Raw genomic sequence first — 25,842 nt, forward strand, 5'->3', positions numbered from 1 at the left:
TAATTAGTGAGAGGTTTTTATTCGCAGCAACAATGCATCTCAGAAATTCATTGTACCATAATTTAAAGACCGTTTCTCAGTCCTTGTGTTGTCCCTAACCCAACCCTTCATTGACCAGATCACAGGTCTCAGAGACCATGTTAGCGGTTGCTTGTGGGGGACTAGACTGCCTGCTGGAGGTAATGATACGGTTAAAAGTAAGGCATCACAGACAGCAGGGATCACAGCAGACAGCAGGGATCCTCCATACTCACTAGGGGGACATGAAGGCCCGCATACAACAGGTGTTAGTAACAGAATTTGTAAAAGGTAAATACGGGGCAATACATGTGTGTCTAACAGCATACTCATTCATTTCCCCCTCTGTGACAGTATCACAAAACGTTCCTTCTGTCCCACATTCAGGAAAGACAAAAGATTTTGCCAGAAATAAAACATTTAGCTCAACTCCCCCTTCTCACCTCTTAAGATCACACGTGGTCTTATTTCATTATGAGTTGGGGTGAGCTTTGTAACTTTACTGTCAAATCCATCAAGTCTTTGTAATGAGTATACATCGTCAGCAAAAAAACATTATTAATGAAATAATACTGACAGACAAGGAGAAAACAAGTTTAGTGTTGTTTTTTGTAATTTCATCATATCTAATTATCGCTATAATACCCTGTATCATGTGAAAATAGGTGCAGAAGTGTTAGATAAAAAAAAGACGGATCTAAAATGACTTGTTTATCCGACAATTAACTTCCAATGTAGAAATTCCTTCAAATGCAACCGAGGACATTTCAGTTCATCTGTTCACAGCATGTATCTTTACATCGTGGGGTAAGACAGCAGTTTCATAGATTTGGGGGGAAAGAGTGAATTGCCTTCAAACGTAACAGTATTTTAAAAAATATTATACAATGAGGAAAATGTTAAATAATGGTCAATATAGCAAAATGGGACAAAATGTAAATGTGTGGTGTGCAAAACTTACTTAGGATATTCCCTAAATTAAAGGTAAACGTACTGGGACATATCCTAACAAACATATTATGGGCGGGGAATGTTGTGGAACTGGAATACATGTGTGGAATCTATTTTTATTATTATTATTATTTTTTTTCAACCTTCCCTCGCCATGACTCTTGGCTCAGCCAGCGAGCTGTCAATGATGCTGCTGATGGAGTCCACTCCCTCTCCTTCCAAAAACGTGTGGTGGTCGCCCTCAATGACGTGGACTGACACCTTGCCGTCACATACCTGACCAAAAAAACAAAACAAAAAAAACACCACAGAGTACGATATGTAATATGTCCCGTTACGTGCAAACGCATGCAAGCATTTGGATGCTTGTTACCTCGCTGAGCTTGTAGTCAGCTCCCAGGGTTTGGCCGTATTCGCTGCTGGTTTTGGCGCGCAGGAGCAACACGTTGCCGTTGTATTTTGTAGCCGGGACGTAACTGTCGGCTGCCTTCAACTTGCAGTAAAAGGTGGACGCCGCGAAGTTCAGCAAGTCCCGGCTCATGTTCTTGTGGGTGGACGTGATGAGGTCCACGGCCGCGTTGACGCGAGCCTCCAAATCCGGCAGCGGGAGAAGAGTGTCCAGGAGCTGGGGAGGCGACCATTAGGACGGAAAACAACGCTTGCACAACTTTTCTGTGTCGCGATTAATAATCGGGCCACAGATGTCGTGGCTGTGTTGTTTACATGCCAAAGTTGTTTACCTTGCTGTATTCCGTGTCCGTGAACTGCTGGATGAAGGCGCACAAGGCTTCAGTTTCAGCCTCGGATTCATTGTCTGGTGTCAGCTTGGCCCGATAGCTCTGAAAACCAAATACTTTGTTCAATGTTATTTCCCCTCATTGGATGGATAAAATATCTATCCTCGTTGACATAAAAAAAAAAAAAAAAAAAAAAAAAAAAAAAAAAGTCCATACGCCTGCTCAAATGCCATGTTCTTGTGGTATGAAAGAGGAGTACATGACAAATTAAAGTCAAAAAAAGCTCAATTTTAGCTGATGAATTTCTAATTCGCAAGAGTCTCGGCATCATCAAAATTCAAAATATAGTTCCTGTGTTCGCAGAGAACAAAAGTTGCCAAAAGTGCGTGAGCGCATTTGCGCCGCCAACCTGCGTATAAGCTGCCACGTAGGAATGTGAGCCATCAAAAAGGAAGAGATTCTCCACGGCCTGTTTCTGGTTCTGCAGCTGAGTGCACATTTCAAACGCCACGCAGGCGCCGAATGAGTAGCCGGCGATTCGGTAAAGGCCGTCTGGCTGGACGCGCCGGATGCAATCCACATAGTACGCCGCCAGAGACTGGATGCTGTCCAGCGGAGCCGCTGCGGAGGGGGAGTTAGCAACTTGATCAATTGCCTTTTTGATATCCGTCTAATCCAACAAGGGATGAACATTGATCATTGACGTTACCTTTGGTGCACTGCAAGCCGTAGCAAGGCACGCTAAGCTTGGAGGCAAGCGTCTTGAAGGCAGCGATGGAGCCCTCGATTGGGTGCACGAGGAACAGCGGCCTCTCCTGGCCCTGCACGTCGTTGAGCGATGTCACCGTAGGGCCGTCCGGGTTGACCAGCAGCTCCGTCAGATTAGACTCCGACAAGGTTCGAATGACGTCCTTCTTCACTGTAGCACCGTGACTTTGTTCAATTTTCAACTTTCAACCACGGGTTTGTGACTATCCATTTATGATGCAACGTTACCATTTGATCCTTCGGGCTTCTTATTGGCCAGTTCACGCAGTTTGCTGATAGTCAGCTGCCGGATCTCCCTCATGGCCATAACGATGTCATAGTCCCGCTCCAGAGTCTGGCGGACCTCCACACCCATTAAGGAGTCAAGGCCCAAGTCGGCCAAGGAGGCATCGGCGTTCAGGCTGTTGACGTCCCGCACGCCTGAGGAGGAGGCGCGTCAGATCAGCGGGGATCGTCACGACATTAGGTGTGGCAAAATTACCTAGAATGTGAGCTACAGCGTCCGCCAAGTCCTTCTGGCTTCCCGCCTCGCTCTTGGCAACGGTCCGCTCTGCCAGGACAAAGCTGGACATCACGGGGCTCGGCTGGCACAGGAAGTGGTCGAGCACTTCCAGGCAAGAGGCCATCCTCTGCGGCAGGGTGCCGCCAATCACGGCGTCGTTGCCACCCATGGTCTCCAGCACCACACCCACATCCCCGACGGCCCCCCACTGGACCGCCAGTCCGGGAAGGCCGTCGCGACGCCGCCTCTCGCACACGCGCTCCATGGCCGAGTTGGCGTAACCGTAATTGCTTTGGCCGGCGTTGCCGCGGCCGCAGCTGACCGATGAGAACGCGACGAAGTAAGCCAGCTGTGGGCAGGATTTTCTGGTGACTCTGTAGAGGGAGTGAACGTGGCTCAATAACATTCATCTACTCATTGCATCCGCTTTCTAAAAAAAAAAAAAAAAGAAGGAAGAGGAACATGTGACTTACTTGTCCAGGTTGATGGTGCCATCATATTTAGGTTTGTTGACATCAAGAAACTGCTGCGGAGTGAGATTCTCCAACAAGCCATCTTTCAAAACCTTTAGACATGACAAACAATAAAGACTGAACAAATAGGCAACATTTCATGCACTCCAAACATTCAACAACGCGTGAAAGATTATCAAAGGCCCTTTCATACTTCAATGGAATAAAAATGTTTGACTTCAAAGAGTTGGCACAAAGTGGCAGTAGCTCAGACAAATGCATACTGAATACAGTAAAAATAGATTTCACGTTTATAGCTCAAATTGGTGCTCTGTTGAATTTTGTCAGCAAAATTGGACTTCTTGGAAATGTAAAAAAATAAACATTGACACTATTTCATGTCAAGACATTAAGAGTATGCTTACCATGGCAAGGTGGAAGACCCCACCGACTGGACCCAGCCTGCACGCCTCAGCAATGAGCTTTTCCGCCCCCTCAAGCGTGCTGACGTCACTGGTCGACACCTCGACCTCCACATTCCGACTTTGCCATTCACTCACACGCTTTGCCTGGTAACCTGGCAACAGTTCAAACCCCACAAATGGCACAGGCTCAATCTTACGTGGGCACCTTTAACCAAGTCCCGGAAGCTGCTATCACAAATTGTAATCTGTTCTCTTCATGCCGTACCGTTTCTGATGCCAGATCTGGAAGCTAGCAGCAATTTGCGGGCTCCTTTTTCCGTCAGCCACTGAGCGAGCTCGAGGCCGAAGCCTCCGAGTCCCCCGGTGATGACGTACGAGTGGGAGGCCAGGCAGTAGGTGCGGCGCAGGGCCGGGATAGTTAAAGGGGGCGCAGTACGGACTGACGCATCTGCCTCCTCGCGACACACCTGCGCGAGACACCAAACAGTCCGAAGGATACGTGTCTTAAACAGCTTTTTTTTCCTAAGATATCATGTTCTCCTGATATTAATGGGAGACTCGGTTTGATGCGACTGACCTGCAGAAGGACCTTGCCGATATGTTTGCCCTGGGCCATGTATCTAAATGCCTCCTCCACTTGGTCCCTCTGGAACACGGTGGTCTTTAGGGGCTGGACCACACCCCCCGCAATGCCCTCCTGGAGCAGCTGCGACACCTCCTCCCACTCACGATTGCCCTCTTCAAAGAGCGCATCCAGCAAGATGCCGTGGAACGCCACGTTCTTCAAGAACAGAGCCATACCTGGAGAAATGAGCGTTTGACTCCATTTAGGAACCGAAACCAAAACCAGTCAGTCTGCCGTCATGCGTTGATCGACGCGGAGCCTCGGCTGCTTGCTGGCTTCTTACTGACCGAGAGGAGAGTTGTTGGAGAGGTCGTATTTGCCGATCTCCAGGAATCGTCCGTGTCGTGCAAGACAGCGAATACTAGCTTGCAGCTTCTCCTCTGCCAAGGAGTTCAGCACCACATTGGCGCCTGAAACACATTATATGCATGGCACGGAATTCAAAGGACAAAAGATGGAGTTACTTTCCTCATTGCAGCAGCATGTGCTCTGCTACCCCAGACTATTATCAAAGATGGATGACACAAACCTTTGCCCTGAGTGTGGAGAAGGACGTGCTGCTCAAAAGATGCGTCTCGGGAATTAGCGAAGGAGTCTGACGACAGCTGGGGGAACCTCTCCTGCAGGTACGCACGCTTCTCCGCTGAGCCTGCAAACAAGAAGGCGAAAGAAAAGCTTTGTTTGCTGTGTATCGACAAAGGAGAATATCGAGGATTTCCCGCCCCCTCAAAAAAAAAAAAAAAAAAAAAAAAAAAAAAAATCAAAAATTGTTTGAATAAGGAATTCTAACTTTCCTATTCAAATCGAAAAATATATAACCAACTGACCAACTGTTGTGAAGACTTTGCAATTCTTGCTGAGGGCAATGGCAATGGCAGCCTGCCCAACACCCCCTGATCCTGAGTGGATGAGAACACTTTCTCCGGGGCGCAGCCTGCCGCGAACCACGAGAGAGTAGTAGGCTGTGGCATAGACCACTGGCACCGAGGCAGCCTGCTCCAGAGTCCTGCGCGTCAGAGAGATGCACTTCAAACTCACACTAAATGGATTGTAGTGTGCTTATTCATATTGACATGATGATTATTAATAGTGTTATCGTTGTGTCAAACAGTAATCAAACAGATCCTAAATGACCAGGAAACTATGTGGACTAGGGATGTAACGATTAATCTAAAATCCGACTTAAAATTGATTCGCTCCGATTAATCGATTAAACGAAAATTGAGTTGATTAAATTCATCTAGAAAATGATGTCTTGAAACGTATTTTCATCCCAGATGCAAAGCACATTTTGAATGTGTAGATCAAATTATGCTATTGCGCCAAAAATCATTGCGTATTGCGTTTGTGGATGGCTGCAGAACCACACTAGGGCACAGAGGCAAACATAGTAGCAATTTAAAAAAAAAAAAAAATCGAATCGAAAATTGGGAATTGAAAATCGACTCGGGGCTTGAGTGAATCGTTATATCCCTAATGTGGCCACGTGTTTTTTTTTTTTTTTTTTTTTTCCACATACTAAATGTGATACTAACCAGCTAGAGGGGACGTCCCAAAGGAATCTTTTATCAGCATCCACGCATGTCGCCAAGCCTTTAGCGGGCAAAAGTCCCATCACACGTCGACCATCGGTATCACGGCCAGAAAACTCCATACCCAGCATGCACTGCTGCAGTGCAAGGTCCCCTGCACATTGGGGAGATTATGGAAATAGGATATATATTTATGGGTAAATAGTCACTGCAAGATTGTCGATTCCATTTTTCATAGAGGACTCACCTGGAATAGCATCAGGTGGCAGCTTGCCCGTGGCGAGCATTATATCTCGGAAGTTCAGCGAGCTGTAATAGACGCGACACAGCTGCACACTGGGGCTGCGGGGTACAAAATGGCGGAGTGGCGACGCAACCCAGCTCAGTGACGAAAGGTCTCCCCGGGTCAATACATTGACGTAGGCGTGCTCTGTCAACTCTTCGTTTCGATCTACAAAACACAATGTAATTTATGTTAACAGAGATACATGTCTAAATGTTCAATAAAAATAAACGCCTGTACGTGTTTGACTTTATATTACACAAGCACTGAAAAGCCACTGTTAACAGTCAACCAGCGAAGAATCACAATTATTGTGTGCACATCTTCTACCAAGAGTTTTTAGTTGGTGTCTGAAGACGCCCCAAGATCCGTCTCTGAATACGTTCATGACAAGGTCCCGCTTGAGCGCCGCCTTCATGGATGGATCGTCAACCTGCAGCGTCTGTGCTTCTGATGAGTCGTTTAGATTTGACACAAATGCACATCTGGGAAATGTAGCACAAACGTGGGCACTTAATAAAAAAAAATTACAGTGCAAAATCCGAGGTGACCAAGTAAATAGTAGATATAAAAAGTCTACACGCCCCTGTTCAAGTGCCTGGTTTTTGTGATGTAAAAAAAAGACACCAATCTAAATATTTTTCAAAATCCTTTTCAACTAATATTGTGGCCTCTGACATGCATAACCCAATCAAAAAAAAAGCAAAAATAAGCCAATGAGAATTTGGTTGCACAAGTGTGCACACCCTAATAACTGGGATGTGACTGTGTTCAAGTAAGCCAATTATAAAATCATGTTTATTCTAAATTGGAGTCACTGCATACTTGCCACCAATAAAAGTGCCTCTAATTAACCCTAAATAATGATGCGTCCTTGTAGGCTTTTCCTGACATTTTTTTTTCATTTCTACCAGAAGGCTTCAGGTTTTGGGCTAACGCTGACTTGTTTGAAACTGTTCATTTTCCCGTTCGTTTTATTGTGTCTTCTTTCCATAGATGAATTCGGCTGTGCACGGACTCATATTGCGGTGCCGTACCGTATTCGGAATCCGCCCGGTTCTTGCCGCAGACAGTTGACCATCCCCACGATGCCGCAGTGGGCCTGAGAAGCAGTCAACCACACAGGAGAATCTGAGGGCTCCGCAAGCGTTGCCTGTTCCAAGAGCAACAAAGAAACATTCAGAGAAAGACGGACATTGACATTTTTAAATACGGCGACCTGGTACAAATGAGAATTTTTTTTTTTTTTTTTAAATCCCAGAGCAAGCTGCTGAACGTACCTTGAGTGTTTCTACCCACTTGTAGTCAGCACTATCAACAGCAAGCACAACGGGTTGTTTGGCAGGACTCTGACAGCGGCAGAGAAAGAGCACTGAGCCATAAAAAGACTTCCTGATGGCCACCAGGGTGAGTGAAGCCTCACAAATCACTTCCTCCCACTCAGCCTAGAGCGAAGGACGGCAGCACACGATTACCTTATGCAATCCCAAGTATGTCAAGAATTGATACAGTAAATGATATTGCACACTGTGTATGTACATAAAAAAAAAACAGAACATTCATGATATTAGTAATACCCATTTACAGTGCTAATCAAGCTTTCAGATTTTACACTCGCAGCTGACAGAATGCACACACAAACACAAAGAGGAAAAGACCCAAGTGATTTGTTCATCCTCGCCACTGACCTGCGTGAGCAGTCCTTGCTTACTGTTGTTGTCGCTGACTCTGGAGAGGAAGCTTACTGTTTCCCCAAGGGTCTCCCCCTTCAGCAATGTGTGGAGGAGAACAAATCCTCCTTGCCTGGCTCCAGAAGCCAGATTTGTCACCAGCAGACGAGGGTCTACCCTTAGAGGGCCCCAGGCGTGGTTACACACCACCAGGTCAGCTCCTCCTACTGAGCCTCCGGGAGCCGGGCCCAACAGAGGGTCCCACTGTGCTGCAGTGACCGCGAGTTCCTCCAGGTTGATCTGGTGGGGAGCCAAGAGATCCTTGTTGGCTGCCGTGGCAACATAGTCCACACGCAACACGGGCTGGATATTGAGGAGTTCTACTACACGGGAGAAGAGCTGACCATCACTGGACAGTGCCTGGAAAGAGGTAGACAGGGAAAATCATTGAAAATATCCATCGACTACATTACATAATCTTGCATTTGACAAATGTTGCCTTCATTTGTTTAGCTTCTTACTTCCAAGACTTTTATCTTGCCGGGCACGCTGTTTTCCACGGCAGTGTCCACACAGTGCCTGAGGGCCGGGCCATCCAGAAGGCCCCGGAGCAGGCTGTCTTGAAGCAGACATGCCCTCTCATTTTCCACGGTCTGCTCCAGCTCTGGACTAAGGTTCCCATTCAGCTCCAGGTCACAGAGTACGGCGAGCAACCGGATCAAGCCAGGCTCAGAGGGTTCGGGGCTGGGAAGCGAGCTTTCCGGCACGCCCTCTAGCCCTGGGATGCTGAGCTTCATACCATGAGGGGCCAACTTTTGCTGCAGTTTGTGGATTAATCCTAGATGGAGACAAGGGGTCAAAGACAACATGAACAATCGGCCGATAGCATTTTTATTTTGGGGGATTTTACCTACACGCACAGTTAACGACACTGTCAAATCATGTCTAAAAAAACCAAATATTTTGTTCAGCGAATTTTGTTAAAGAGGGAGTCGACCCAAACTTTTTTTTTTCAAGGATATGTTCTATGCAGTCTCACTAGTTGAAACAAGGCATTATGATTAATATTGTCTTTGTGGACTATGCATTAAGCAGCAACATCCACCTGTTTTTAGCCATCTCAGGGGGCGGCCATTTTGTCACTTCCGTCAACTAAAAATGACATCACAGTTGCTCAGGGCTCAGGTAACGACCAACCGTGGCTCAGCTTCAGAAAACAGAAATGCAAATCAATGTTTGGGTTGGCTTTCCTTTTAAAAAAAACAAAAAACGAAAAACTCTCAGCCAAAAGCTGTTCGTACCCCAAACACACTTCATGTAAAAATAAATCAAATAAAAATATTACGTACATCCTTTGACGGAAGTAACAAGACAATTCATTGTTGTTTTTTTCCATCCATCCATTATCTGTACCGCTTCTCCTCACAAGGGTTGTTGTTTTTTTAATAGCTTAAAAATTACTCATCATAGCCCTGATCTTACTGAATAATTTCTATGATGACCAAGGAAATTCTAATCAGTGGCCGTAAAGTACTTCAATAAAAACATCACAATCCAATTCCATATCTTATACTTCAAGGGAAATAAGTTTTGGGATACCTTTGCAAAGCTTCAGCTGCTCTACAAGCTTGCCATTGTTTGCGAGGCACTCCGTCTCCACATAGCGAACAAACAGGAACTCCTCCAGGGTGGGGGGGTTCTGCTGCTGCTGTCGACGTGGTGCCACGGTTGCATGAAGGCCGCTGATCCGTACTCCACCGGCAGTGATTTTGTCAAGGCAGCGGTTGACGTGGACTGTCACAGCTATCGGGACATATTTTCGATAGAAAAGCCTCAAGTCAGATATGGCCTTTGGCCCACAAGATCACAAGGTAGAAGAGATGAAAATCAGCCCGATTTCACAGCAGGCTGCTCACACACATAAAATCAACAATCAATTTTTCCAGAAATATTAAGTTTGGCCCACTGTGAATTTCAGTTTAACACCCCTGACTTAAGACGTTAAATACGTTAGTATCCGACAGCTACCAGTAGTCGTGTCAAAGTCGGTGCGTGACACCTACCTAGTTTTCCATCAGCATACTCGCAGACCTTCTCCAGCTGGATGGCGGGATCAATGCAGACTGAGCGAATCCTGGTCGGCAAACGAAGGCTGCGGCCGGAGAGCCCAACAACAATCATCTGCAGCATGCTATCCAGGAAGGTAACCCAGTTTCCCATCCACTGCAACTTCCCATTGTCGCCTGGAGAAACGAGCATTTGCACGAGTTGCGTTGGCACACTTGACAGTGGGCAAGTTAGCAAGAAAATAAGCGCCAAAGGATCACCGCTGACGGGAACACAGACACCCCAAAAGCTTTTGCTGTAGGTTGCAATATGTACTCCAAAACTCACCAGCATTGTTCGATTCCAAGATGCCTTGGAAAGTCTTGCCATAATCATAGCCACGCAGTCGCAGTTCTTTGTATACATCATGTGCCAGGAGTTTCAGTTTGGGGTCCTTGTCTTCGGGAGCTTCCTGGTTCAATTGGCTATGGAATGAATCGAGCGCTGCATCCTCCAGAACGCTGACTTTTCCTGAAAATGACAGGAAACTGGTTGGAACATTCTACAGTACGTCCACATTTTGATCAAAGTTATACCAAGAAAATGCATTGACGAAACATTACAAAATATAAACAAGAGATGGAAGCTTAACATATTTGCAAAATACAAAAGATTTGTACCGGGTAGCTCAATAACGTTTACCTAGCAACTTTTAAATTTCAACCTTAATGTCATCTTTTGGTGGTTGTCGCATCATCGTAACTTCAAATGAAAACTACAAACATCCTACCACTGACAGCCAGGTTTCCATTCTCTGAAACTTCAAACTTGTTAGTGGCAGGCATGAAACGCACTTCCAACTGGACAAGACCTGTAAAGAACAATGAGAATATTGTCACTGTAACACTCTCTGTTTTACAGGTGCATATGAATAGCTTTCTTCCAAAAAGTCATTTTGCTACTAATTTTTCATTAAAAAAAAAATATTATAATCATAAAGTGTCGCCTGTTAAAATAATTTCTTTAGTCTGGTTAACATTAATAACATCGACACAAATTCAATGACACGGCAAGATCAGTCCATTGTAAATAAAGCTTTTATCTTGTTTTGGGAAGGAGCTCTTAACACATTTTTTATTGGTTCCATTCTGTGAAAAATTCTCACACCACGCAACAGCATCCTAAGGCTTCTACTGCTCACCGGTCTTTGGCAGGATTGTGGCCCTGTGGATGGTGACGTCATCAAAAGTCACTGGCGTGGTGTCCATGACAAGTCCCAGACTTCTCACCAGGGTACGCCAGGCCAGCACCAAGTAACCTGTCGCCGGGTAAAGGACACGCCCATCGATGCGGTGTCCGGTCAAATAATAATCTGGAGACTCCGGATTTATGTCTGTCGTTTAGAGTTGGACACCGAAAAGAAATACAGTAGGTCAGTGAAAACGCATCTTCCTGAACAAAACAAAAGGAAAACAGATATACTATACATACTGATGTTGTAGACGATGGCTGAATTGGATCCCGAGCCAGAGGAGAAATCCTCTGGCTTGGGGACATCCCATGTCTGGGAATGGTCCCACTGCACCAAGGGAGAAATCATAGGGGTGCCAACTGGTACAGGGTATTTCACTTCTGAACACAGAGTATTAACATCCATGTTGATGCTAAAGAGAGGCACAAAGAATTGAACTATCATTAATCAGAATGTACTTCCAAGAGAGCAATTGCCACTGATTGCGGGCAGAGTGAGACATTTACTGACCCATTCATGTAAAGTTTGCCAATGTTTGAGAGAAAAAAGTCCAGGTTATTGGGGTGACCTCGCTTCATGAGGGGAAGTGAAGTACATGACTGCTTCAGGCTACGCTTCAGGATAGCCTAGGGAAAGATAATGCAGTATTTTATGAAAAAAAATATTGTTTTTCTGAACCTTTTCAAAGCAACATCAGTTTTTCACATGTTTTTTCTTAGTTTGATACGAGTAGCAATGTTTCATGATAATCAGTCTGTCTTGCTAATCAAACTAAAACAAAAAAAAAAAAGATCAATAAAACAAACACCTGAAGAAGAGCATGAGGCGCTATCTCCAACACAACAGCATTGTCCGGCACCAGGCGGAGGCCCTCTTGGAACAGAACCGGGCTCACGAGGTTGTTGACATGATAGTCAGCTGAGCTGTAAAGCGCAAGAGGAGTCTCCCATTCCGACTGAGGGATGCTGGTGCTCACCCAACGGGGTGAACGCAGCCTTGGATTCTGAATGACCTATACCCAAGAGAATGATTACTACTCAATCATGCATATATCAGTATCAAATAGCATGTTTCAATCACAGTCATGAAATAATGTTGAAAAGCAGAAATACAGCATGTGAATACCTTCTTTAGGGCCGCTAAGAGGGTTGGCGCAATGGATGCCATGTAGTAAGAGTGGAACGCCACACCAGCGCTGCGCACCTCTTTTGCAAACACTCCCTGCTCTTTGAGCTCAGCCACAAACTTGCTAACTGCCTCCTAATGTATAAACATACCACATCAGTTGAGCCAAAACAAATTAACTAGTTAATTATAGATGGCAATTTGTATTTAACTATGCTTGGCATCCAGCAATGATTTTTATTTTTTATTTTTTTTTTTACACATGGTGTTACTTTTTGTGACTCTACCGAATTGTGTGCAAAGATGCCTGACCTGAGGACCAGAGATAGTGACTGTGTCCTCAGCATTGTGGCAGGCTGGGACGACACCCTTGGGACACTGCGCTATACACTCCTTCCAGGTCAATCCTGAAACATCAAGCAATAAATTAGCATCCATTTTCTATAGCAATTGTTCTAATTAAGGGCGCAGGTGAACTGGAGCCTATCCCAGCTAACCAAGTGCGAATGGCAGAACATGCTAACCACTAAGCTCCCATTCTACATAGCATCAAATCTATCAACTATGCAAAGAATATTTAAAATTCATTCATAGAAACTATATTAGTATCAATAACATTGATAACACTCATAAGAGATGAGGGTGACGAGTGCTTCCTCTTACCCACTGCCGCCATGCCCCCAGGAGGAAGATCAGCCTCTTTGATGCAACGTCCTCTCCAGTACGCAGCCAGGACGGCCTCCTCCTGGCTGAGGGACCCGTCTGCGTAGCCGCAAGCCAGCTCTCCCACTGAGTGGCCCACGATACCATCAGGCTGTAAACCCATCTTAGTGAGCAGGTCTATCTGAGCTATCTGCAATCAGATGAGGCACAGACCACATAGCTGTTAAAACGTCATCCTTTGAGTGAAAACAAAATAACATAAAAAATAAAAAAACGGCTTATTTTTTTTCTTCACTTCCAAAAAAAGTTGCACCTCTACCTGTATGGCAGCGAGACCAACAAAGGCATGAACGGTGTCTTCAAAAGTAGCCTCATCGGCCTCCATGAGAAGGTTGGACACGACCAGACCCGTTTCCTTCAGGGCCATATCCGACCGCATTATGGATTTTCTAAAGTCTGGTAGCTGCATGAGGCTGCGACCCATGCCCGCCCACTGTGTCCCCATACCTGTGATGTCACATAATGCAAAAGTGATATTTATCCGCGGTTAATAGTATTTCAGATTGTTGTTTAAGGAAATATTGGTTTTAGTACTCGATTGTCCCTCACCTGAGCAGACGTACCAGATGGGCCTGGGCGTGGCCTGCACTTGCTCTACTTCAGTGGTGTCAGTCTGAGAGCCAATCAGCGTGTAGCCTCGATAGGGCATAGCAGCAGAGGCACTTCCAGACACTCCATTGAGCAAAGAGAGGAAGCTATCGTCGATACTGTTTTCCTTTGCTTTTTGGAGCAGCGAGTTGACAGCAGCCTCTGTCCGGCCGCAAGCTTGAACCATTCGAGGGACTGTCCGGGTTGGTGCGCTGATGTCAGCCTGTGTCTGAGCGCTCCTCTCATTGGGACGAAGGATCACATGGACGTTTGAACCCCCAAATCCAAAGGAGTTAATGCCTACGATGCCACCACGTACAGGTAGAGGCCGGTCAACAACTTGCACGCGGCCATCAGTCAGGGCAGGAATGTCAGCGTTCGGACTGTTGAAGTGGAGGTTGGGAGCCCACACTCCTTTCTCCAGAGAGAGCAACACCTGCACATAGGATGAAGGTATTATGAAATATACATTGCTGAACTTCAAATTGTTTATGCCATAGTGTATTATAAGTCAATTCAGAAATGTAATGGAAACTATTCATCACGTTGTTTTGCATGTTCATTACATCAGTAGATGTTATTAACCCTTTACATTCATTTTACTTTGCCTGTGTTTTGTTGATGTATTCTGTGTGACGTTTAAGACTACAGCCGTTTCATATGCTTTGCATACACAAATTCCAGAAACAATGCAACTCTTCTTTGATAATGAGAGGGTAACAACATTAGTTTTGGATTCGATTACGAACTGATTTCCAAGCGCATGGGGCCCAGCTGACATTGTCATCTCAACATTGTCCAGTGAGTCTTCAAGTCTTCGCAGGTAGTTTAAATGGGATGCAATACACAGCAATGCTTAAGAATAACATTCCCCTTGACTCTTACTCATGGTCAGATGGCTGCAGACTGCTGACGCTTAATTCTGACCTCATCGCAACCACAATAGATGTCCAAGTCTTGTCTTTTTGATACTTGTTTAAGAAATTCTCTCTGCAATAAACAAAATCTATCTTTTTCACAAAACCCTGGTGCAAAATACTGTATGTAAATGTATGAACTCATCAAATTAATATTGTATTGATTTTACGAACCAAACTAAACACCCCATCACGTCTCTTACCTTTGCCATGGCAGCCAGCCCGGATGCCGGTTCTGGATGGCCCATGTTGGACTTGGTGGACCCAATAAGCAGTGGCTCTCGATTTGACTGGCAGAACACACTGACAATACCACCGACTTCCTGTGGGTCACCGACCTGCGAGGTGAGAGCAGAGACATCCCACTTGAGGGCACATCCAACTACGAATTGATCCAAAGTTCATTTAAGTTGAAGTTTGGCTTGAATAACAAAACAAAAAAATTGAGATGCAGATTAAAAAAAAAAACAACAACAACAGGCAATCATATACCTTTGTTCCAGTGCCATGGGCTTCGATGTACTCGACCTGTTCGGGTGTGATATTTGCCTCTTGATAGAGAGAATGAACGAGTTTCCGCTGCATCTCACCTGAAGGAAACGTTACTCCTACAAGACAAAGGGGAATCCGTGAGACAAATCTCTTCCCATATGAGTAAACTAGAATACTTAAGTACATTCAACCATAAATACAACAAACCTCCATCCACGAATTTCTATAGCACATGTCCTCATTAGAGTCTAGGGTGATCTTTAGCCTATCTCTACTGTCTTTGGGCAGGATGCACTGACCTAATTTCTGTCATTTCATCCTTTCTAAGAAGTAACTCAAATCATTCAAGCAACCAAGCTTCTCTTGCTCTTACTGTGGCTAGTGCGCCCCCGCCTCCTTACCCTGTTCTTTGTATCCATCTGTGTTGTTTCCGGCATTCAACACTGTGGCATAAACTCTCCTAGCAGCCGACCGCTTGGTCAGCAACACGGCCACTGCTGCCTCAGAGCGACAGTATCCATTACCTTGACAACAGAACGGTAAGAATATCAATGCAGGTGCCCTCACATAGAATGCACGTGTATTGTAACACCTGATCAAAAAGGCGTTTACCTGAGGAATCAAAGGACTTGCAGGTCCCATCAGGACTGAGCATGCCTAGTTTCATGAACTGCACCGAGGTGTTTGGCTTGAGTAGCAGGTTGACTCCCCCGACCAAGGCGGCGTCACAGTGGCCCAAGCGGATGGCTTGGAAGGCATTTTCTAAAGCTAATAAGCTGGACGAGCAGGCTGTGTCTATGGCTGTGCTCGGGCCTGCAGGAGGAAAAAGCAGGAGAAAATGAAACCCAAAGATGGAAATGTTTGAGTGGACTTCCAAAGAGAAAGCATTTTTTGCTTTGGTGGAGCAGTGACTCTAAAAAACTAAAATATTGGCAACCACATAGTTCTTAGCAAGTGCTAATCACAACTCAGGTGATTTGAGACCGAGATAATCAGGTGATCATTGATTAAACAAGGTGAAGGTAAACACTGAAAGAATTAAGTTTTGTGCATAAGGCCTTGTGTGTACCGTTGAAGTCAAAGAAGTAGGAGAGTCTGTTGGCCAACATGGCACGCTGGCAACCTGTCATGCTGTAGCCAAGAAGCTCCTCCGGGTCCCGGCTCAACGCCTCGCCAGCCTCTGAACCACTCACCCCGATGTAGACGCCTGTCTTAGTGCCGCGCAGAGTAGTGGGGTTCAGTCCTGCGTCACAATGCAAGGTGATCGTCAGGCTTTCATCAACAATATCAAGAATGATTGTGATTTAAATTTGAAGATACATTCCAGCAAACCTGTACGATCATACATTTTTCTAGCCCACTCACTCTAAATTTTTCATTGGGAAAGATTCAGGGTATTTTACCTCCATCAACTATTGCCTCGTAAGCGACCTCCAGCATGAGACGAAGTTGAGGGTCCATTGTGTTAGCTTGTTTGGGATGGACCCCAAAGAATGCTGCATCAAAATGGCTGATGTCTTTCAGTTTACCGTTCCTCTTTGGAAGACCGTACAAGCCTATAATACAAACAAGGCAATGAAAACGCTACGTAGCTGTTAAAAACCCACTGAAAAGTTCCAAGAGTCATTGGACTGATTTTTTTTTTTACCATCACTGTCAAGCTATTGATGAAAATGTATAGTAGCCCATGTGAAATATAATAAATGTGAAATATGAATAAAAATCAGGAATTATACTGATTACTAGGGATGTTCAATACCACTTTTTTTCAGACTGATACCAGTATGAGTCTCAACTCGAGTACTCACCGATTCCAAGAGGCCGATACCACTGGAATTTTTGATGCATAAAATTTCTATTAAACCAATGATAGATCATTTTAAAAGAGAAAGATATTCCAACACAGCTCATTTCCTTAAAACTGCATGAAGTGAATGGCAATGTTCTATTCTCTTTTTTTCCATTTGTTCATAAAATACATATTTTGTATAGAACACACAATAAAATTCATTTAAATAAATAAATAAAAACGTAGCACGAATATCCAGTGGCCAGAAAAAGTAAAAAAAAATGTGGTTGTTCAATTTATTTTCAATGAATACAGTGAAGGGCAAATAACTAGATTGAATACAAAACTGCTTCTAGTAACATTTGGGAATTCCTACCATTTAACCAGAGTTTTGGCCACACAAGTTTGTCTTGTTATTTTTACCATCATCTTCCTAAAATAATGTCCTTGGTCAAAAACTGAACCAAATACTGATTAATTATGTGTATCAATAATTTCCTTTCAGGGGTAGGACTGATTGATTTGTTGAAGTATGTAGCCAGCATCCTGAGGAGATGTTAAAGACAACCCCCCCCCCCCCAAAAAAAAATAATCTGTCAAATTGTTACTTATTGGCCATTATTCTAAGAGACAAGGCACCATTTAATTTAACTAACTGTGGTGTCTCAGTCTGAACAGTCTGCTCAATTCCTTATTTAAATAAATAGGCTACATTAGAGGTTAAATTTTAGTCTGCAGCAGCAAATCACCAAACTTATGCTGCACATCAGTGCATATATACGCACCAAGGTTTCCATTGCTGAATTAGCGAAATTGAAATCTTCAATAAGTCAAATTACTTAAAGCAGAAATCAACCCAAACATATTTTTTAAAGAATACGTACTATGCAAGCCCACTAGTTGAATCTGGGCATTCTGATTCTAAATATTGCGTTTGTGGAATAAAAATTAATCCACTCGTTTTTAGCCATCTCTGCGGGCGGCCATTTTGTGACTTCAGTCGACTGAAAATGACATCACAACTGCTCACAACGACCAATCACGGCTCAGATTCAGAAAACAGGTCAGCCGTGATTGGTCGCTGTGAGCAGTTGTGATGTCATTTTCAGTCGACTGAAGTCACAAAATGGCCGCCCCTGGAGATGGCTAAAAACGAGTGCATTTGCTGCTTAATTTATATTCCACAAACGCAAAATTTATCAGACTGCCGTGTTTCAACTAGTGGGCCTGCTGGGAACATATTCTTGAAAAAAAATATGTTTGGGTTGACTTCGCTTTTAAGTATTTAAATTTGGCACACAGCCACATTAGTAAGACATCTGTTAAGAGCAAAATAGACCACTCAAGGGCTGATAAGGAGGTGTGGGGTTCCTGAAAAACAGCAGTGTCCTCATGCAAACTGGATAAGATTGTAAAAAGTATGGCTTGTAAGATGTTGGTGACTTCACTGATGTAACACATTTGTCAACTTAAGTTTATCTCGCTGCCCAGCCAACATAGCCTTGTATGCACTCACCTGGTGTCCACCTGCGATCGTCCTCTGTCACCATGTCCACTCCATTGATGAGGTTCTCCCAAAATTCCTCCAGGTTGTTGGACTCGGGCAACCGGCCCGATATACCTGCAATGACTACTTCATCCATGCTGTATTTCTGTGAACAAAAGAGGGAACTTGGTCAGATACTATTCATCCACCCATCTTCTTCCGCTTATCCAGTGTCAGGTCGCGGGAGCAGCAGCATAAGCACGGAATCCACTATTATATAGCAACTATTATAGTAAACAAATAGTAGGACTGTATCTGCTCAGTGATTTGCCATTTCGGCTCAGTGAACATACAGCCGGTAACTTTCATCTTACCATTGTACAACTAATACAACCCAAGCAGAAAAGAAATTCAGCGAATAATGGCTGTTTCTTACCACACCAACACACAAAGAGTACAATGTATTAACTCACAGTGAAGATGGTTTAGCATCAAAGCGTGTGAAATTGTGTTGGGTTTGACTGACAGGTTTGGAAATGGGGGCTCCTCCAAAGCACGCATGAACGAGCAATTTCAGCAGACAATGTAGTCAGCGTAGACTAGTGTACACATCCGTGATGTAATGGGTGTGGGTGGGTGTCTGTCTTGCTCTTTGTTCCTTCTTTCTGGGCCATGCCTTTCTGTGTCAGGTGCTCTCCACAGCCAATGAGCTCCTCTGAATTTAAGTCATTCAGCCGCCATGCTGATTTCCCCATGTAATACACAGAATTTCTTTGAAATTAATGAAAAACAGCATCTGCCCTAATGCTCTTTTTAATACAAGTCCGTTTGGACGACAGAAGTCCTTAACCTTTCCTGAAGGGATTTGGGTTCCAGGATGCACTCTCATTAGGATTAAAATGACACCTTCAGACAAAGGCTTACCGTGACCTGGCTCACACACCAACACCCTGACCATGACATAGCAGAATGATCATGTCAAGGCTTTGAAGTGTTCTATCATCTTCTGCATTTTATTCATTCTGATTAGAACCACGAAAAAAGTACACTATATCTGAGGAATTTAGTGTATTCTATTGTCATCACTCCTTTATCTCATTAATTTTATCTCTCTCGTTTTCCCCATTGTGGGGCTAATAAGGCTTTTGTTCTCTTATTGTACCAAGTACATTGCTAGGCAAACAGTAATATTTTCTCAAACAATAAAGAAAGCGATAGTAAAAGTCCCAGAACTCCAAAAGGAAATAACTGGTATATAAATAATGCATTCCAGGGTGAAACTGTCACCTTTATGAAACTCCTTTATAAAAGACAGCGCAAATGTAATTCGTGCTACAAATATGTCACATGCATCCTAGTTTTTCCACATTTCAAACAAGAGTAAAAATAAGTTCACGAGTGACAACTTTGAAAAATAAGTGACAATGTGTATGCTTGGGTGAGGTTTGTGCTTAGTGTTTTCTTTTAGCACAGCTTTGAGTGGGTGTTTCTTTGAAAATATGCGTCGCAAAAGAAAGCCGCAGAAAAAATAAAGCACGCAGTGAATCCTTTGATCCTGCTCACCAGAGCTGCCAGCTTACCTATAGATTTCAAATATTGCTTTGAGATAGGTGTACTTTTTAATTCAAACCGTTTGTAATATAATATAAACACAGAATATCAGGCCCTCACATGTCACATTTGAGGTATCACGCTACAGGACTCTGGTTAAGTCTACGAAAGAGTCCATTCAGAATATTGCAGCTATTAACTCACCGAGCAGCAAAACAAGTTTGGACTTGTCATACAACCTGTTGGAGTAAATACATGATCTTCTTCCTCCAAGTGAGGAGGGTAAACATGCTTTACATCACTGTTTCCCAGTCAGCTGTGGAACAGTAGTTTTACTTTATTTGTTCCAAAATTATTCGATTATAAGTATATTTGTATTCATGTATCGGTGTCATAGTGTTACAGACGGAATAATGGCATTCTCTTTCATCAGATGGCAGAATGTACAATAAACTTGTTTATTCTCCTGTTGCCGTTCATACGACAGAATTAGTCATGTCTTCTTGAAACAATTATACAGGTCCGGATATCACACTGAGTACATCATTTTCTGAGTAAATTAAAGCCAAGATCATTATTATTTTTATTTCAGTAGCCATCCTAATATTTGTGGCATTCTTTTGTGGTGTGACGTGAGATTTTTCTGTACAATAGGCGTCTTGGCTCAACAAAGATTGGGAAACACCGAGTCTGTTTTATATCTTTGCCATCCTGTAACAGTACTTTTAAAACATTTTCCCCCCCACACTTTTCTCCATAGATAATACGTGACTTTGTTAATATGTATCACAGACCTTTACCAATAAATTGAGAAAGTGTCTTATTTAATTGGTCAGCAAAGCTGTCCAATTATTTTGTATGGCTTTGAAAGCCTTTGGAAAGCTAAACTGGCAAATGTGCCAGTCAGGCTCTTTTCATGCCCACCCTTCTACTTTTGGCACACACACAATTAATTCCTCAGCCTGCTTGGGAAAGTCTTTTCACTCTTGTGTTACTTCATTTGGTTCACCCAGTTCCACCCGGCAGCCATGAACTCCAGTCAAAGTGACTGACAAGCAGAGAAACCCAGGAGGATATAAAGTCTTCCGTATTTTCGCCAAACATGGTGGACACATCCATTACATAATACACTGCATGTCACACAGGGTCATAATTTAAGTGTCCAACCACTTTAGAATCATTATTAATTCATATGACGTATTGACATACCGCACTGCCTAACATCACGAGGCTAGGTACAGGAAGGTCTAACAGAGTTTAAATCGAGTCACGCTATGACGATGTAATCCGCTAGCTAGAAGCAGTTAGCCCGTTTACCTGTGTCGTATTTCTTCCTTTCGGTCACGAGCAACAACCGCTTGGATGGGATGCTAAAGCGCTTCTGGGGCATGTGGTGCCTGGTTTATTCCGTTAGCTGCTCCACAGTGGGCGGGGGGACTGCGTCGACTATCAACGAGGTGGAAAGCAGCATCCGCACTTGACTGTTTTCTCTTCTTCCCTCTGCTGATTTTAAATGTCTCACATTGTACCCGGCCACGCCACATGGGCTGACGGTTTGGTCTGGCTGAGCAGTCCAATGAGAAAAGAGGCCGGGCTCTCAAATCCAGCCAGTCGCGAGCAATTCATTCAACGCCACTTGTAGTCAGACGCAGGGGGAAACAGGCGAAACGGGATGGTTAGTAGAGTTCAAATCGACCTTGCAGAGTCACTGTGTCTCCGTGTGATGTTACGCAGATTTTCGCAGGGATGTGCCCTTTAACTTTAAAGACAAATCAGTCAAGGATGCTTTGATGAATGGCTGGCGTTTGCTGCTTTCATAGTCTGCCACATGAAATAATTATAATGCATCTGCACTCGTGTCGAAACAAGCCAACCCAAATCACAGTTTAGAGAAATTTCTGCGCTTATAGAAACTACAGATGTGTTATCTGATGTTATATTTTTGTAACTGTTTTCATCGTACGGGTAAAAAGAAAGCGCGTTACTTTGTTTTTGTTTTCACCGGTTTTCTTCACGAAAACCGATATGTTTGGGTTTGGCAACCTCTTGTTTTTGCCCTCGAGTAGCTGCCGGTGTACATTAACCGGTCACGTTCGAACTTGCCATCAATAAAACCAAGTTTACTATTACGTAAATCGACATTGAACTTGCCTACCAGAAACACAAGTCTGCAACGGCACACGTGGATGACATGCACTATTGATTTGACACATTTGTTGGCCAATGCCGTAGCGAGGGTGTGGAGATTCATCCAATCAGAAACAACGGGAAAAGCGATAGCGTGATTAAGAGGCGGCGCCAGTTGATGACGTAGCCGGCAATGCTGGTGTGATTTCCCGAGGTTACTGTCGTTCATAAATCAGCATGCATGACATTGGGAGGAAACTCCGACTGACCCACTCTGATAAGCACAGAGCAAAGGCGTCCTTAGTTCACTGGAAGGCAAGGCTCTATGTAAATTGAACTTACATTGTTAATAACCTTTGATAGACGGACTAACTTGAAAGTCATCCAGTGGGCTAGTGGTGTTATGTCATTTAGTCCATAACTGAATTAATATTTTGAAATTTCAATTCAGTTAAATTTGGCTCCATGTTTTTTTTTTTTGACGAAATAAAACATATCATATGAACACATCTGATTTTGCAGTATGCTTGTAAACAGTATTTAAAAACGGCACAGGTGATTAAATAGACCAAACCAATAGTTAAAAAGTGCAGCTTTGGTGTGGTTTTCTGGGATAAATAAAAGCAAAATTTTGAGTTACTGACAGTAAAAAGTGCCTTTGCAACTGGACGACAACTTTCCATTATTCCCTTGAATCTTTCAAACTCCAAGAACCTTTGATTGTTCACTTACTGACCAAATGTGGAAACAATTTACTGATCACAAAATGGTGATCATGATGTATAATCTGATTTTACAACTGTCTTCTATGTGTGCATTAGTCTTTAGTATTATAGTTCCTGATCCTGGCGATTTTGCCTGTGGCTCCATGCCAGCAGTTTTTAGGCGGGTTTGATGGTACTTTGAAGGAGTTCTTCTTCTGCTGCAGCTCAGCTGGGGAACGACTATGGATGGGAGCACTGGTACCGGCCACCATCACTCCAGCAGTGACTGACTTAGTTGCCCTGCTCCTGCTCAGCTCGCTTTCACCTTGATACAGACATGAGGTATATTGTTGTTTATTGCATTTTCATTTAGATGGTGTCTTACAAAAGAATAGATTACCACATCTTTTGGATCAAGGTTAAAGTAATGGATCATTGTCGGCAGGAAGTAATTTAGATACATAATTTTGACTAGCACTTTCTTTGAGACAGTGGTGGGCATAATAATCGATTAAGTGACCAAAATAGATCTTTTAATAATGTTTGTAAGATAGGCGCCAGGGTACTAGCAGGGTACTAGCCAGTCCTTCATTGATCATGTTAACTATTATTTACAATGCTACTACTACAATTCCTGTAACTAAATAAGAGGCTATAACTACAATATTAGAAATATATCTCAAAACTTTTAGTTATTTATTTTTTATAATAAAAAACTGAAAAGTTGGGCAGGTGATATTATTCAGTCCCTTTACTGTCACCTCACTCCAGAAGTTCCCTGATGACTTCGGAATGATCCAATGTTGACCTAAATTGATGATAATAAATAGAGTCCACTTGTAATCTAGTCCCAGTATAAATGCACCTGCTTTTTGACGGTCTCAGACATCTGTTAAAAGAACAGGTCATGGAGCACACCATCCCAGGTGCAGGATAAAGTTGTGGAGAAGTTCAAAACAAGATTAGGATATGAAAAGATTTCACAAGCTTTAAACATCTTGCAGAGCACTGTTCCATCAATCATATTGAAATGGAGGTCGTATTAGACCACTGCAAACTAACCAAGACCCAGCTGGCTCTCAACTCAGGGGGGCCGAATAATTTTGCATGCCCACTTTAAAGTTTTTTATTTCTAAAAAAGTTTGATCATCAATCTAAAAGGCTATCTTAAAACATATTCACATTTTAAATCGGAAGACAATAAATAAATTGCATGCAACCAAGTTTTTGTTTGAATAAGGTTACCTTCTGAATAAATGGATGAACTCAGTCCATGGTCCAGTATTTCCCAAATCTCCTTTAATGACTGTAGAGACTCTTCTGAGCTGGGCTGTGTCTTCACCTCCAATGAGTTGTGTTGCTGACTGATCATCGGAGTTTTGTCTGACATCTTAGAGGTCTGAGGAAAGGATACAAGGTCAAATAAAAGATGCATTGGTTGGGTTTATGAGTCCTATTTTTTTTTTTCAAGTTTCAATTACCGTTAAGGTTAAATTAGATCAGCAATGTTTTTTAAACATTTATTTCTTAAAAGTAAATACACTATTCCTGATAAGGGTGCTTACATAAAGTAGCTGTACTGTATTCAGCAGCGAAATCATAATTTTGATGCATTTTGGACACTATTACCCCAGACTCATCAGTGGTTTTGTGCCCTGTGGAACAAAGGTTGCTGTCTCCTTTTATGGGAGGCCCTCTGCTGTCTGATGAAGCAGCATGTTCGGCAACAGTGCAATCCATTTGCCTCACAGCATACTGAAGCTCCTGGGAACACACACATAGGTGACTGGTCTTATTTCGCCCTCTAGTGGTAGAAATACACCACTGTCGGTCTACAGTATCAGCTTCTTTCTAAGGCCCTCATTTTAATTTCATCCGTGCATGCATCCATCCATTTTCTTTATGATTATCCTGTTTAGGTGTGTCATAGTAGTACACAGTTATATTCGTAATTAACCTACACATATTTAATATAAGGTCTTTTAAGGAACTCAATGTGTCCTTTTACAATGTTACATTATTATTATCAGTATAGTTCAATGTTATGGCAATACGTTTCTTTTTGTTTGGGTCGGGTGAGGAATCAAATTTCACATTTGTTTCTTAAAATGGACAAACTAAGTAATATAGCTCTATGAATTAGAAAATATACCTGAGTGGTGAGTCTATACTGCAGCTGCTCCAGAGCAGTAAGACGATCATGATCCATTGTGGCGGAATCTCTCTTTTGCTCGATTGCCTCTGTGAATTGGTTTGAGTGAAGATTTGCGTTCAACTTTGGCTGCTTAGCTTCAACATTGTAATGGAAATGACATAACCAATATGACAATGCCATGTTATAAATGCATGCTTCTTATTGTACCGTGTAATCCAGCGCTGGTGATCCGGGCACGAAGGCAGTTGCCCATCTGTATGAGCTGTTGTTTCTCCTTGCTTAGTCGGGCGATATAGGACGCCGCCTGCTTCAGCCTGGCATGTGCCAGTGCTATGTTCCTTTTAACACCCCGAACATTACCAGACGCAGCACCAGCCATCAGAGCTGAGGTCAGTTGCTGCTGCCACAGACAGGGGTTCTCATCTTGGACCTGTTGTACCACAGCACTCTGAAAGGACAGAAGGTGAAATGATTATACAATAAACTAGCTGGCTGGCTGCTGGCTGGCTGGCTGTGCTGAAATAACTCAATCATGTGCTGAAATAACTCAATCCACTTCACCTATAACTGAAACATTATAGGTGAAGTCAACCCCCAAAAATTCTTTGCAATAATGTGTTCTATGCACTCGTCTAAACTTTATAATCTGATTATTATTGTGTTAGTGGAATACAAGTTAAGCAGCAAAATCCACCTCTTTTTATCCATCTCAGGGGGGTGGCCAGGCTGAGCTGTGATTGGTTGTTTCCTGAGCCCGGAGCAACTGTGATGTCATTTTCAGTCGACAGCAAGTGATTATTATTATATTAGTATTATAGCAAAGAATTTTTGGGGGGTTGACTTCCTATTTAAGGTAATGCACTATTAACATAAATAAATTTTTTAAAGTAAAGTGAAAATTCACAGTATAATTTACTATTAAGG

General features: G+C 43.3%; 2 protein-coding genes and 1 long non-coding RNA gene across 5 annotated transcripts in view; 1 reads left to right on the top strand and 2 right to left on the bottom strand.

Moving 5' to 3' along the window:
* Nucleotides 1-22,633, bottom strand: fasn (fatty acid synthase). Its single transcript, XM_086015871.1, has 42 exons — nt 22,088-22,633; nt 18,412-18,547; nt 16,510-16,662; nt 16,176-16,349; nt 15,719-15,919; nt 15,508-15,630; nt 15,107-15,222; nt 14,818-14,952; nt 13,659-14,133; nt 13,369-13,556; nt 13,050-13,239; nt 12,699-12,793; nt 12,387-12,521; nt 12,070-12,273; nt 11,772-11,887; nt 11,501-11,673; nt 11,211-11,402; nt 10,800-10,880; nt 10,358-10,540; nt 10,027-10,206; nt 9,563-9,766; nt 8,485-8,801; nt 7,982-8,383; nt 7,574-7,738; nt 7,331-7,446; nt 6,624-6,778; nt 6,258-6,461; nt 6,014-6,164; nt 5,306-5,484; nt 5,008-5,127; nt 4,766-4,888; nt 4,431-4,654; nt 4,119-4,320; nt 3,854-4,005; nt 3,450-3,541; nt 2,956-3,350; nt 2,703-2,894; nt 2,416-2,625; nt 2,116-2,327; nt 1,710-1,808; nt 1,343-1,594; nt 1-1,245 (listed from the first exon to the last, which is right to left on the bottom strand). Exons 1-42 carry the CDS (start codon nt 22,286-22,288, stop codon nt 1,108-1,110), a joined length of 7,755 nt encoding a protein of 2,584 aa, XP_085871997.1. The 5' UTR covers nt 22,289-22,633; the 3' UTR covers nt 1-1,107.
* On the top strand, nt 21,324-24,185 carry LOC147129486 (uncharacterized). The gene is made up of 3 exons (XR_015082411.1): nt 21,324-21,607; nt 22,988-23,105; nt 24,076-24,185. It is a non-coding gene; the product is annotated as an uncharacterized LOC147129486 (long non-coding RNA).
* The window catches only part of ccdc57 (coiled-coil domain containing 57), a 15,575-nt gene continuing 12,520 nt past the window's right edge, over nt 22,788-25,842 (bottom strand). For 2 of the 3 annotated variants that reach the window (XM_086015873.1, XM_086015872.1), the window contains exons 16-20: nt 25,126-25,366; nt 24,916-25,004; nt 24,393-24,527; nt 24,009-24,162; nt 22,788-23,088 (exon numbers count right to left, since the gene is read on the bottom strand). In XM_086015873.1, coding sequence (XP_085871999.1) covers nt 22,877-23,088; nt 24,009-24,162; nt 24,393-24,527; nt 24,916-25,004; nt 25,126-25,366 — 831 coding nt within the window. In that variant the 3' untranslated portion in view covers nt 22,788-22,876. Of the gene's footprint in view, nt 23,089-24,008; nt 24,163-24,328; nt 24,528-24,915; nt 25,005-25,125; nt 25,367-25,842 lie in introns of those variants that run through there. The other variant, XM_086015875.1, reaches the window with a different exon arrangement.

Source organism: Filicampus tigris, chromosome 19, assembly GCF_054856515.1.
Source record: "Filicampus tigris isolate MCC_2025a chromosome 19, RoL_Ftig_1.0, whole genome shotgun sequence".
Lineage (NCBI taxonomy): Eukaryota > Metazoa > Chordata > Actinopteri > Syngnathiformes > Syngnathidae > Filicampus > Filicampus tigris.